This window comes from Orycteropus afer, unplaced genomic scaffold (assembly GCF_000298275.1).
Source record: "Orycteropus afer afer isolate SDZICR_OR568_19922 unplaced genomic scaffold, OryAfe1.0 scaffold00018, whole genome shotgun sequence".
Taxonomy (NCBI): domain Eukaryota; kingdom Metazoa; phylum Chordata; class Mammalia; order Tubulidentata; family Orycteropodidae; genus Orycteropus; species Orycteropus afer.
The window spans coordinates 15384443-15399393 of NW_006921605.1; the positions used below are offsets into that span (position 1 = coordinate 15384443).

Here is a 14951-nt window from a genome sequence, read left to right on the forward strand (position 1 = left end):
GCAAAGCGGCCGGGGCTGCTCAGGATTTTTATGTGGCTGCACCGTGGCCTCATGGAGAGCCATGGTCCCCACCAGCGTTTGCCTTGGGCAGGAGCAGTTGGTCGCACTCCGAGAGGCCCGGCTTGTTCTCTCTGTAGTACAACCAGCCCATCAGTAGCTACTCTGAAGACGAAAATCTTCAAAGACTGTTGTCACACATCAAAAAAAAAAGAAAAAAAAAAAGCAGCCCTTCGTCGTGGGGAGGGGAGGAAGAGACTAACTCAAGGAATAAAAAGTAGAGTCTAAACAGAAAGAGAGTTGGAAATTAAAAAAAAATAAGATTGGAAGGGAGGTGGGGGGGCGGAAAATGGATAAAAAAGAGTCCGCCGGCTGCGGATCAGAGGAGAAGCGGTAATTTACTTCCTGGCTGCACACTGCGCACCTTTGAGGTGGTGTTGTCTCAACACCGTCCTAGATCTCGCTGGCTCTCCGCCACCCCTCCTCCCATCTCTTTGTACAGAAATTGAAGAGAGCCGCTGCAGGCTAGGAGCAGAACACTGCTGAGCTCGGCTGCCTCAAGCCCCACTATCAAGGGAAAAAGGAACATCTCCAATTCAAGTACGGAATATGAAAAGGCACCGGGCACGCCTGCCAAAAGCAGCGAATACAGAGAGCCCCCGCCGCCGCCTTTCGGTCCCTTTCCTGTCATCTCGGCCCTCCACACACACACACACACGCGCGCGCGCGCGCGCACACACACACACACACACACCCCCCACCTCCTCGGTCTGCAAACTCCTCTTCCTCGGTTCCCCCTCTCACTTGGCCCTACTCTTTGGGTGGGAGTTGGGGAGCAGAAGGTCAACCTGCAAAGGCCACCCTTAACCCCAGCCAGGCTTGCCCCTGCGAACACTTTGCAGCAGAAACATGTGAGGGGACAAGCGGTGCCTCCATAGGAAAGGGCTGTCTCCACTCAGGCTGCCCATCAGCCCTGGATCAAAGCGCTACCTTGTGGAGGAAGTCCACTGGCACAGCCAGGACAAAACCATCTAATTTACAGGCCTGAGTGATAGCACATATATACACCCCAGTCCAAAAAGGAAAAACCCCACCCAACTCTCATATATCAGCACTGGTGTATTTGGGGGGTGTTTGTTGGGGGAAGCTGCTGGAAGGCCCCAGAAAAGCAACCTCAAGTTTTCTCAATTAAAAAAAAAAAAAAAAAGATAGGTAAGTCCGTCCCCGTCGGTGAGAGGGGCTTTCAGAGAGGAAGTATTCCAGCAACATCCCTTGCTAACACCGGATGGACTGAGTGGTTCCATGTGTTAATTTCCTAAGCGCTGGATGGATCAACTGGATTCTCTGAAGCTGGCAGACGGGATTCATAAGCAGAGGTGTCTGCTTTAAACTGGGTGGTCTTCTACCCCTCTGAACGGGAGCTTCCTTGCAACCTGGCTCTTAGAACAGGGCAAGAAGCAGAGCTTCTGAGACAGGAATGAAGAGCGAGGCTTTCGGGCCCAGGAGCCACATGCCACCAACCTCGAGAAGTCCTCCCCAGCAAGCCCACCTAGCCTCTCAAACGCAGGCAGAAGCCACTCATGTGACCCTCACTTCCAGACACCGCTCCCATTCTGCATGTGTTAGACAGACTCCACAGCAGGTACTGGGGTTCTGGGGTTGGAAACAGACAAGATGGAGTAGCTGCCCTCTGGGGTCAGCAGGAGAGATGGTCAAGTGAACAGGGAAGTGGCTGACGGAAATGACTTGGCCACGGAGCAGACAGAAGCAGCAGATGTCCTAGGGCAAGGCCTCCAGCCTCATCGCTCATTCTGCAAGTGTTCACTGAGCACCTATGATGTGTCGGGCACTGTTCCTATGGATACAGTAAAACAAAAACCCCTGCCTTCATGGGGCTTCCGTTCTATTGAAGTCTGTACCAATAAGCAGACCACACTCTGAAGCATGGACTGTCTCTCAGTATTTCTGGGTTTCCAAGGAAGTACTTTGCTTTCTCTCACAAACATTTTCTTTTTTGAACTGAGAAAATGTAACGGGTCACATAGGTCATCTGGAGCCTCATAACTACGTCTGTGCTCAACTTGATGTCCCAACCAATCATTAACACCTCTGACCCAGTCCAACCCTTGGTTCCCCTTCCCCTCAGGGACCTTCATACTGCTGGCTTCTCCTACCTGCCCGAGGCCTTCCCCTTCCCCCCCTTTTCTTCCAGACTCAACATGGCTGCAAACCACTGCCTCCCCCGCCAGCCTAAGACTCACCGGGAAATGAGGTAGAGACACTTGGCCATTGGCCTTCACGCTGCGATGCATCTCTCTCTGAAGCTGTTTCTTACTCCCCACGCGGTATGGAGGGATTCCATCTCTAAGGGAAAAGAGAAGAGAACCTGCAGGCTCACTAGGGGGCTTTCGGCAGTAGGCTGGAGCATGCACCCTCCTGAGCCCCCATCATAGTCGGGCCACACTTCCACAGGAGTACACTACGCATCACCGGTGCCACCGTCCTCCATGCTGGGAGCGACTGAGCCAAGGGCAAACTGCCAAACCAAACTTAAGACCGTCCGTCATCTCCAGAAACATGGCTCCCTCTCAGATGCAGAAGCATCAACCTGGAAAGAGTTGGTCGGCTCATCTCTCTACATTCCTGGTCTCAGAACTGGGTTATACCCCAACAAGCCCCAAACCCCAAAACCCACTGCCATCAAGTCAATTCTGACTCACAGTGAACCCCATAAAGAAACTCTTATGGGGCAGTTCTACTCTGTCCATAGGGTCACTAAGAGTTGAAATTGACTCAATGGCAATGGGTTTAGGTTGGTTTTAGTGACTAAGATGCATGTAAAAGATAATGCCTACTGAGGGGCTCAGGGGCTATGCAGATCAGCATCTAAAGCAAGAACTCACAACTCTTCCAGTCAAGCTCCTGGTCACAGAGGCCTGGCATGTACCCTGCCTTTGAAGGTGCAGTGGGTTTCCAAAGCAGTAAATCTTTACAGAAGTAGATTGCCTCATCTTCCTTCCATGGAGCGGCTGGTGGGTTTGAACCATCAACCTTCTGGTTAGCAGTCAAATGCCTTGGCACTGCACCACTAGAGCTCCTTCCAACAAGCCCAGATAGAGTGAAAACAAAAAAATACACCCAAACCAAACCTACTGTCATGGCATTGATTCCCACTGACGGTGACCTATCGGACCTAGAGTAGAACTGCATTCCATAGGGTTTTCTTGGCTGTAATCTTATGGAAACAGATTGCCAGGTCTTTCTTCCATGGCATCACTGGATGGGTTTGAACCATAAACCTTTAGGTTAGCAGTCAAGTGCAAACCATTTGCACCACCCAGGGATCTAGACAGAGTAAAGGCCCCATTATTTACCAAGTTCCTAGAACAGGAGATTCTAAGGTCCTTTTAGTTCTCCCAACCATCTGCTCGCTTCCACAGCTGACACACTGCCCCCAGTTGAGGAACCAGGGCCTCACAGAGCATACCAGGGCAAAAGTCTATAGGGGTCTGGACCAAACCCACAGAGGCTACTCCAGGCACGGGAGGTATGCAGAATTCTCCAATGGTCAGTCTCCATGCTGTTTCCACATTTCCTTATAAGCCACCACAAGGGTATCTCTTGGCTCCTTCCTTCTCTCAGCTTCACGCCCCACCACCCTCAACCATTAGTTCTCAGACACATGCCCACCCACCACGTGCATTCAGTACAATTCATTCTTTTTTTTTTTTCTTTTGAGTACCTAGGGAGTGCCACACCCTGCTCTAGTCTCTGGGCCAGAGAGCAGTGAATACAGGAGGGAAAAGAAAAAAAAAAAAGCCCTCGTGAAGCATATTTCTAACAGCTAACACCGGCAGTAAGCATAGTATGTGTTGTTGCTAGGTGCCATCAAGTCCGTTTCAAGCACAGCAACCCCACATGATGAAGAACTCCCTGGAGGGTTTCCTGGGCTGTAACCTGCACAGAAGCAGAGCCACTGTTGAGTCCACACCGCTGGCCTTTCTCCGTTAGAGCTGAGTGCTTAATCGTTGTGCCACCAGGGCTCCTTACTGTATGTTGGAAGGTGTATATGAAATATATAGCAGGAAAGAGGGAGGGAGAAGCACAGGGGGCATGGGGGATCGGGCTGCAGTTTTAAACAGGGTGGTCAGTGAAACCCTCACTGAGAAGGTGACATCCGAGCAAAGACCTGAAGGAAGTATGGACTCCTATGTCCGTCATCGTTATGAAAAGTAAAAGTAGCAAGTAGAAGCAGTTGAAAGGCAAGGCCTCCTCCTTACCTAGTCTTGACTAAAAGCCTGATGTGGAGTCGCCACAGTTTTTATTTTAAAGAACTTCATTCGTAAAAGCAGTCAGATGGTCAAAGGTGTAACTGTTTTCTCACTGACGTTCTTCCAGAGGCCACTTATTTACAAAACCCTGAGTTAGGTGAGCCACTAGGGCCATGGCATGACTCAAACTCACAGGCTGGAAATACTGAAATGGGGTGTCTGACTATCCCCCCCCTTCCCTAGTGTTGTTTGTTCACGGTAGGGTGGGAACAGAGTGGAAGGGAGGAAAATGCCTTTGGCTCATTGTCCTGAGTAGAAATCAGCAATGCCTGAACATACCCAGGGAGCAGCCGGGGTAACGGGCCAACCTCTAGCTCCTTATCTATGATGCTCTAGAATTCCAAGGAACTGCAATTTTTGGAGGTCTGTTGGCCTAGGCTAGAGAAGAGGGCCACGGTAGGGACAATGACAATCACAGCAGATCAACCCACCAATCTAGGTTAGCCAAACCTTGACAAAGAGGAGGAGCTCTGGTGGCCCAGTGGTTAAAGCATTTGGCTGCTAACCAAAAGGTTGGTGGTTCAAACTCATCAGCCACTTGCAGTAGAAAGATGAGGCACTCTGTTTCCATAAAGAAACCCTATGGGGCAGTTCTACTCTGTCTGTAGGGTCGCTATGAGTTAGAATTGACTCAATGGCAATGGGTTTAGGTTGGTTTTGGTGACGAAGATGCATGTAAAGGATAATGCCTATTGAGGGGCTCAGGGGCTAGGCAGAGCAACATCTAAAGCAAGAACTCACAACTCTCCCAGTCAAGCTCCTGGTCACAGAGGCCTGGCACGTGCCCTGCCTTTGATGGTGCAGTGGGATAAAAAGTGCTAAATCCTGGCAACTTGCTGAGCCACATGAAGTTTATTTATCAAAACTCAGTGTCTCTGTCTTGGGATGGTTTATCCTCCATGGGAGAAAATGCCCCATGGTGCTCTAACATGACCAGCAGCAAAGCCCACCCAAGGCATGATTCCCACAGGAGCTGCAGTTCCCATTTTCCGAGATCCTACTGTGGGTCAGACCCTGGTCCAGGCCTCGACGTATAATCCCACCCAGCTCTCACAAGCACCCTGATTAACCAACCACATCTTACAGATGACCAGAGACGCTCATTCCCTTGTCTGAAGTCACCGTCAGTAGCGGTTAGATTCACGATTCAAATCCAAGCCACGGTCAGACTCCAGAACTGGCGTCTTTACATCAACCACCTACACTCATGACCCTCATTCATCTCAAGATGTCCACCCACCCATCCCACCACACCCCCTGCCGGCCCAGCTAGACCCAGGCTTCCTGCTGAACTTGGGGTACCACTTCCCAAGCCCCAAGGAGTCTCATGACATTCTGAAGGGACGACTGGGAAATTTGGGGGATGGTTTGGAAAGTCCTCCCCACCCTACACTTAGTACTCTGGCTGTGGGGCGTGCCTTAGAGTTATCAAGTAGCAGTGAGTGTCCCCCTCTCTCTCACCTGGAATCTCCTACAGGTAGGGGTGGGGGTTTCCACGGACTGGATTCTCAAGTTGTCCCAAACAAGAGCTGCTGCCCCAGGGCTGCAAGACAATGCTCACTGCCTTCTCCTGGCTTACCGAGAGGGCGGAGGCTCTCCCTTTAGCCCTCTTCTTGAAAATCTTGGGGGACAGGAGTCAAGCACCCCCCCCCATGGCCCACCATGAAACAAAAAGGGCTTCAAGAGTCCTGGAAGAGTCCACCTTCACCTCTTCCCAGGATTCCTCCTGGTGTTCCACCTTGGCTCTTTTCTCCTTCCTTTCCTCCCAGATGGACACCACTGGTCAAGGTGGTGTCCCTGACCAGTTGAAGGCAAGAGAAGTAAATGGTTGATAAGCACTCCTCCCCAACACACTATGACACCAGGGCCAGTGAAGGACTCAACAGTAGGGAGCTTGTCTCCAGAGCAGAAAGGGAGACTTCAACTTGTGGATGTTCCAGCAGGCTCCACAGGCACCCTCAAGAAATATGGCTTTGATTCCCCAAGCCAAGAACCTTCTTCCAAAACAGGCCTTCAGCCCAGAAGAGCCCTCTTCTTTTACCCAAGCTCTGAGAGTCTATGATCAGCTTCTCCAAACTGTGGGCTGAAGGGTACCAGTGTCTCCATCCCTACACCGGCTCCTTTCATTGTAAACGCTTCAGCTCGTAGGCCTGCTGCCAGCCCCAGCTGTGTCTGGGGAGCACTGATTTGGAAGCGTGGACCCTAGTTAGCTGCCACTCAAGCTGAGCCACTTAGCTTAGCCTTTGGACTCCGCCACGCCCACCCTAACCTGAGCACCTTTTACCGGCAACTTTGAAATCGCAGGCCCACAGGTACATGGGGCCACTGGCATCTTCACGTGGCAACCACTCCACAGGGGGCCTCTGGTCACACCAACCTCCAAAGCCTGGTTTGTAAAACAAGGTGCTGTCTGAAGGTCTCTTGGATGCATTCCTGGGTATGCAAAGTAGACCCCCAGATAAGACAGAAGGTAACGAAAATAAATCCATAACCCAGCCTGGGCCGTCTGCCTGCGTGAAACACCAGGCAGTGATCCTGTGCCGACCTGGGGATGCCCAGAGCAGAAGCTGCCCACACACCAAGCCGCGCCTGACTCTTTGGTAGTGACAGCATGTGGAACAGTGGTTGGATGGGAGGAGCCACAACGGGGTGATTTATTTACCATCTTGTTCATGGTGGTAATGTCATGGGTATATGCACGTGTCAAAACTACCCTTTAAACACGTGCAATCTAATGGATGTCAATTAGATCCCAGTAAGGCTGTTTTTAAAACAGGAAAAAAGGGGCAAATCAGCAGAGAGAAAAGAGAGTGGGAAGCCTCTCTCCACACGGACTCGGGTTCCATGGCTCTGGCAATCTTCAACCGGCAAAGCTATGCTTGGGTGGCAGAGGCCCTATTTCTGAGGTTTCCAGTCGCCTGGCTTTATCCTCTTAAGCCTGAGGCCCTGCCATGGCCTGTCAATCGTGCTGCCCCCGACACTCCAAGGACTGGAGCTTAGGCTTTGCTGGGAGTCTGGAAGTGAACTTTAAAAAACTTAAAAAGCCCTGTCTTCTGAGAGTACAGGTTGCAAAGTATCAGGCTCGTAAAACTCCCTTCTCTGAGGCCTACGACGTGGAGGCCCAAATCCCCAGCCATCTTTAACAGAGCCTGTTACTTCACAGGGAAGCAGAAGTCAGCAACGGGCTGTGGGGAAAGGAAATGAGTTCCGCCAAGTCCCTGTCTGTCTGTCTGGACGTCCAGGCCCTGCTGAAGAAGAGCCAAGTGCCGGACGGTCCTGCCCCAACTTCTACCGGGCCTCCTGTGAAGGCCCCCAGGGACTTAATTGGTTCTGTCGCCAATGAGATGATTGCTTCCCTGGGCTTGTGTCTAATGAACTCAAACCTTCTGGAGTCTATTGAAGGCCGCCTGTGACCCCCTCTCCTGCCCCTCCCCAGTCGCTCCCCTTCCTAGCTCCCAGCAGCACCGCCAGCCCCAGTCCCCAGCCCCCCAGCCCTCGGCCCACTGTGACAGAGGAGAACAGCCAGGGTCTTTTCATGCTATATGGGGCGCTCCTATTCACTTGTTCAAGGAAATTTCAAAGGGGCCTGCTACCCTCTTATCCCCTCTAAGCTTCCCGACGAACAATGGGCTGAAAGCGATTCAGCTCAGCTTTTCATCCCCCACACACTTTCTTTCTCGCTCCGTGCACTCATCTGTGCAAGGCCCCCAGTTGGCAGTGCTCGGAAGAGAGGGTCTAATCCCAGCCCTGGGAATCCCAGGTGACCCGGCCGACACCGGGCAGATCATACACACCCGGGGCCAGCCGGCTAGAAAGCGCCTCGCATGACCCCGGGCTTTTAGCTCATGCCAAGCCTGTTGGTGAGAGAGTGGGGAGGGCTCCCAATACTCCCTGTGCCCAGCCCTTGGTAGCAGCTTGAGACCCACAGGGACATCCAAGCCCAAACATACACCCCAGCCGGTGGGCTTTCGTTCCAAGACTCTTTTGTCCTTGACTACAGGCAGAATGCGGCAATTGGACTTGGGCCAGTAGCTCCCAAGAAAGGATGGCAGTACACAGATGAGAAATGGGCTCCACATGGGTACAACCAAGATGGCCACATCTCCCCACTTGGTTAGGAGAGGGCTCAGAATCACCCCATGCTCTTGGGAAGACTGGCTGTGCCCAAGATAGTAAGGATGCCATGTGCACTCAGGTCCCCAAGCATGGGTACTTTTCATCACCAACCCAAGGCAGCTACTCCGTGGAGAAGCTTACAATGACCAGAGGCTCTGCCACCCTGGAACCCAAGGGTATCTTTCTAGCCACAAAGAGAAAGTTGCTAAGTGAGGAATTTGTCTTTTTCTAACTCTCTGTCAAAGTGGATCTTACTGGTCCTCACCACAATCCTTGTTTTACCTAGAACAGTTGACTTGCAAAGGTCACTTTTCTGAACCCTCTTAAAAGGCTTTCCAGGGCTTCAAAAGCCCACAAAGTCCTTCAGTTGGGGAGAAGAAGAGTAGGGGCTTGTGAGCTTTGAAGAAGCAGAATGAATGGGGATGAGGGGGTGAACTCCTCCCCTCAACCCATTAAAGAAGAAAGTGATCTAATAATCCATAAAAATACAAGAAACCCCACATGGCTCAACAGTCACCACACCAACTGGCCCTGTGAACACATCTCCTGTCAGAAATGTTCTTGCTTGGGGAGAGGACCAGGCCAAGGGCAGGGGACCATGTGTGGCCTGATCCAGAACGCACAGAACCTGGATCCGAGTTCTGCCTGGCACGAACAGCCATGGAGCCTCACTTCTTCCTCTGTTTAAAAAAAAAAAAATCACGAAGAACTGCCTGCCTTTCTAAGTAGGTCTTGTGAGAATCAAACAAGAACACATAAGGGGACTGCACCCAAGTTTTCTCATCATGAACCCACAATAACACCCCTATGATGGGGACAGAAATATAGCCAAAGGCCAGGAAGCAAGCCAACAACAGTCTCTAAGAAACTTAAACAGAAGCCTTGCAGTCTTAACTGAACTACATCTAGTAGCTTCACTCAATGCCCTCATTCAAATCCAACTTACTCTTATTTTACACATAATGTGAAGACTTCCACGCAATGCACAGATCAATCAAAGCTGAAGGAGTGATGCTGCTGAAAGCAAGCATAGACAGCAGCAAAAAATCACTGCAGGTGGAATGACACAAAGAAAACAAAGCTATTTTAAAGAGGGAAGGCCGCCACTATGTGCAGAGACACAGAGCCCCATGTAACCTTGTAGCCCAAGAGACAATACTACAGGACAGTGTGGAAACAGATGGTGATACTAATTGTTTGGATCACCAAGCAATAAATGAATGCTTTACCTGCTGCTATTTAATGAAGACAGAGCAACATGAATTATTTTAAGAAATACGTCCAACTATGGATGTTTAAATAGAGTCAATCACCAAGGAAAACCCACTTCTGTTGAAGCCCTCATGTCTCTGTACTGGGTGAAAGATGTATACTCTTATTCTATTTTCACTAATGTCAAAATGCTTTATTCAAACTGACCCTTTCACTGTAAAGAAGCCCTAGTGGCACAGCACCTAAGACATCTGACTGCTAACCAGAAGGTTGGCAGTTCAAACTTACCAGCTGCTCCATGGAAGAAAGATAGGGCAATCAACTTCCATAAAGATATACCTCCTCAAAAACCCAATGGGGGGTCGCTATGAGTTGAAATCAACTCAATGGTGGTGAGTTTTTTTTTTTTTTTTTTTGGTCTTTCACTTTAAGGATCTCTCTCCCTTTATTAAGAGGGGAATCTGAGGTTAACACAATAATGGTCACAAGGAAAATCCAGAGTAGAGTCCAGAACCTCACAGATTTTCCTTCCAACTGGTTTTATGCCACAGGCCAAACAATAAGACACTGACCAATAGAAACCACATCATTTCAAACAAACTAGAAGAATAGATGGTATAGTTTTAGAAAGGAAAAAGGCAGAAACTCGAAATAATAATATCAGAACTTACACAGGCTTGCCTTTCAAAATCGTTACCAAAGGAGGTGAAATTTCTACTCCAAGACACCTGTGGAAAAGCCTGCAAAGATCACATCTAGAACAGTGGCTCTCAGCTGGCTGCTGGGTGAGAAGTCTTTGGGGAGTTCTGCCCATGGCCAAGCCCAGCTGTCCAGAATTAGAATCTCAAAGGATGGCAAGAGAAGGGGACACCAGGCCACCCTCTGCAGAGAACCGCTGCTCTCCACTCCCAAAGAGATCGATACAGCTTGACCTCAAGTGACCTAAACCCAGAGCATCACCCGACCTGAGCTGACCTCATCCGACCACACCACTAAATGACTTACACTGCCTTCAAAAATGAAAGCCATCCACCCGCAAAAGATCTAAGACCAGGCATTACTTTGAAGAGAAGGTATGTCAATGAGTGTGACTGTAAGCAGGAAGCCCAAACTTTGGGTCCCCAATTCCTGACACAGTAGGCACCCACCAACACTTACTGAATTCAACAATGTCTACTGGAAGGTATCCATATGGGAACATCACACACACACAGTCACCCTGTAGAGGGCTCTGGCTTCCTTACCCCCACCTTCAATATGCCTTTTCCTCCAAAAGCAATTAACTTCTGAACAGAACCTCTTCTAATGGCACCCTGTCTCCCACCTGTTGGTTCTGCACAGATGAAAGATGCAAAAATAAACAACCATACTCCCCCTGCCCCCTTTAACTCAAGGAATCTACAGAGAATCATCTTAACCTTCTACTTTAAGTAGGGGAGCTCTGGTAGCATAGTGGCTAAGACACTTGCCTGCTAACCAGACGGCTGGCGGTTCAAACCCACCAGCCACTCCTCGAAAGGAAGGTTGGGCAATCCTACTTCCGTAGTGATACTGCCTCGGAAACCCAAGGAGGGGTCGCTATGAGTCGGGGCCGACTCGACGGCACATAACAACAACAACAACAACAACTTTAAGTAGAAGTCTTCTTCTGTTAGGTTAGTTTTCTTCTGTTAAGGCATCATCCAACTGACATTTCAAGGCTGTAAGCTTAACACTACCCAGACTGCCATGCCAATCCCCTTTATCCACCCCCACACCACTGAACCACTCCCCTCCCACCAAACAAATGTCATACACACACAGCTGGGATTTGCATAACCAGGTGAGGATGGCTGATGGTTCTGCACATCCGGCCTGGTGGTTCTCACTCCCAATTATGTCGTGGTGGAGACCCCAGAATACTTACACACTACTGTCTGTCATGGACATGGAATCATCAGTCAGTGCATCACTGGAGATCTCACTGTCATTGGCGCTGGTGGCAGGCGCAAAGACATAGCCAGAACCTACATGGTACGGATTAACAGGATCACTCCTCTTGAAGGACCTACATGAAAAGTAAAAGGACAGTGTGGTCACTGAGCCTCACCAGAAACCCAGGTTCACCTGGTGACTCCAAGACAACCAAGTGAGCCAACCCCCAGTCGACGCCAACCTGATAACCAGCTCCAGTTGTCCATCTGGGCAGAGAGAACAGGGCCTCCAAAGTGGAGCCCTTTGAACCACTAATTTGGCCACACAGAGGATGGGGGGAAGCAGGCCAGACTCCTCTGTCCCCAAAGGCAGACCCGCCAGGGACAGAGCACTCCAGGGGATCCTACAAAATTCTAAACACACATTTGCATAGAGGAATGCATTCTGCTTAGGGAGGGGGCCATGGAGCGAGCAAGGAGAACAAGTCAGTGGGAGCCAAGTGTCTTTCCCTTCCTGCCCCATATTCAAGCCTGCACTGATGGCCTGCTGACCTCCTCAGCTCATGCCTCCAAATGACTTAGATTGACTTCAAAAATCAAAAGCCATCCAGACACAAAGGATCTGACACCAGATACTACTTTGGAGAGAAGGTGTGTCCACCAGTGAATTCAATACAAGCAAATACAGAAACGCAGTATCAGGGCCCCAAGACCTCTTTAGCACCCAAACTCCAGGTCAGAGGTACAAACACACTAGAAGCCTGGCATGGCATTGTCACTTCAGCACATGGTGAGCTGGACAGACAGGTCACAAGAGTTCAAGGTGATGTTTAGGACTCCCATCCCACCTGTGAGCTGGGCCTCCACCCTGCCCCCTACCCACCCCAGGGCTTCCTCCTCACAGAGCCAGCTACAGCCAGAGGATTAAAGTGAGCAGCAGCTGTTTCAAAGGAAGGCTCAGGCCCCTCCTCTCAGTGTCTCCCGCCCTTTTGTCTCAGGGGCCTCTGACTCCCCACTTTTGCCCTCTTGATCTCCTCCCAGAACAACCAGTGTGCCTGTCTCCTGCTGGGCCACATTCTTCTGTCACCAGTGAGGGACTGGGGTGGGGGGCGATGGATAGCCACTTCCAGGGGAAGGGGCCACAGTGGGTCAGTGGGCTACAGGCAGACTCTTAAAGCCTGATGATGCAGGAGGCCTTGTGTACAGAGACCATGGCGTACTCTATTGGGCTCTCCAAGCCTAAGCCAGCAGCAGAGAAATCAATTAGAGAAGGGTAGGCTCAGAAGAGAACATACTCTTTTAGGCTCCTGCAACTGGTCCATAAAGATGGCCTTGAGGCTGCTAAACAAAAGGGACACATGAAAGGTCACCAGTCAGTTGTCTGCACGTGGTCACCAATGTCCTACTCACTTACGATATCTGCGGCATTGTGCTAGACTCTGGGTTCATTCAGGAACAGTCTCAGGTCTCCTGGTACCCATGGCTGTGAGGGCGGGGTCACCATAATGTGTGTGGCAGGGATGCCATGAGGAAGATAAACACCGCGTACCGTGGGAGAACAAGGAGGGCACCTTTATGGAGTGCTCTCATTTAATCCTCACTGCCACCTGAGAAAGAAGGACCACTGTGTCCATTTCACAGAGCGGACCCGTAATGGCCCCAAAGTACAGCAGCCTGCTCCGGACCACACAGCTGGAAGTGGTAGGCATGGGATTGGTCGGTCTGGCTCTCACTAAACCTTTCCTTCTGTCTGCTAATACAAAGGCTACCTTCCACATGTTTTGAAAGTTCTTCTAGAAAAAGAGGTAGGTTATGAGCAATCTGGCACAGGGAATCCAGAAGATGGAGAAGATGTTTCTAGCTACAATGGTTGGGGATGGACAGCTTCCTGAGAGGGGTAGAGGAATGACGCACCTTGATGGGTGGGCAGGAATTCAAGAAGACACCCAGGAGTGAGGGAAGGGAAAGACAGTGCAAAGGCCTCCTCATATTAAGAAAGAAGGGTCTAACTAGTTAGGTTGTTGATGTTGTTATGTGCCATCGAATCAGACCCGACTCATAGCGACCCCTCCTTGGGTTTCCGAGGCGGTATCAGTATGGAAGTAGATTGTCCAACCTTCCCTCTAAGGAGTGGTTGGTGGGTTTGAACCACTAGCTTTCTGGTTAGCAGTCAAGTGCCTTAGGCACTATGCTACCAGAGCTCCTTACTATAGTTAGGCTAGGAACCTGGAAAAGATGACAAGTGCAGGGCCAACAAATCCTGCCTTAACTGGGGGTAAGGAAGGACTCCCCAGCAGTATATGTGATTGCAAGTGCACTGTTGGGTTAGACCATAAAGGAGGGGTGGGGCAGATGGGGAGCCCAATGGGAAGATGTTGCCACAATCTGGGGGCCGGTGGGGATGAAACAGAAAGCAGAAGTGACAAATCCCCTTTTCTTTAAACAGCTTGTACTCTAATTGGAGAAAACAAACATGAAATGTCACTATCAGAGTCCTAAAATTTTAGAGCCAAAATGACCCTAGAAATTATCTCAATCCAACTCCCTTGGCTTAGAAATGGATACCTACTGCCCAATCGTCTCCTTTCATCTTCACAACTGAAGCCCTAACAAGGCCAAAAGCCTTGCTGGGGGCCAACCCACTGGTTCCTGGCCAGATGGATCCTGCATCTCAGCTCTGAGAAGAATGCAACTCTAGCAGGGCCCTTGATACTGGAACTTGGGTAAAGCAGATCTAGAATATTACGTAGGCACAGAATTGACCGAAGGGTCAAACCAAGGGCATCTCACATGAACACATTGCCTCCAACCAAGTGGCCTTGGACTGTCCCTTGGCCTCTCTGGCTCTGTTCTTGTACGTGTAGAGAGTGAGAAGATTCACCACCTTCCAGGAACTGTTGTGATGATTCAAGAGAATGATAAGACCTTCCATGCTTTGGAACTGGGTGCCCAGGTCAACATTCTGGGATTCCCTGACACCCAGGACAGACTGGAGTAGTGAGAACAAGGGAAGGGCAGTTGATTCTTCTGGAGAAGGCTGAGGGACGATTCAGTAGACCAGTCCCCAGGCTGATAAGAGGAACTCACGAGGAGAAGACGGCTCTCTGTCTGGCATGACCGCTAAAGGCAGAACAAGAGGAAATGGGCTATAAAATTCAGAAGAATGCACTTCTAAATGATTGGGGTGGGCTCATGGGGTGGATGGGGGCAGGTAATGGAAGCACCCATGTCTCCAAAGCAGCCCACGTTCCCAGGCATGTGGGGTGCTTAGATGAGGATGCTGACTCAAAGCAGGACAGGCAGACGGGGCTGACGCTGGCTAGAGCCCACGGCTATGGAGAAACGCGCCTCGTGCAGTAAAGCAGGACAGGCAGACGGGGCT

The 14951-nt window shown here is 50.4% G+C and overlaps 1 protein-coding gene across 1 annotated transcript in view; it reads right to left on the reverse strand.

Annotated features, from left to right (window-relative positions):
• AXIN2 (axin 2) overlaps positions 1-14951 on the reverse strand; it is a 31083-nt gene that overhangs the window by 8950 nt on the left and 7182 nt on the right. Inside the window, exons 2-3 of the mRNA XM_007959702.2 lie at positions 11563-11703; positions 2259-2361 (exon numbers count right to left, since the gene is read on the reverse strand). Of these exons, the coding sequence (XP_007957893.1) occupies positions 2259-2361; positions 11563-11703 (244 nt within the window). The remainder of the gene's footprint in view (positions 1-2258; positions 2362-11562; positions 11704-14951) is intronic.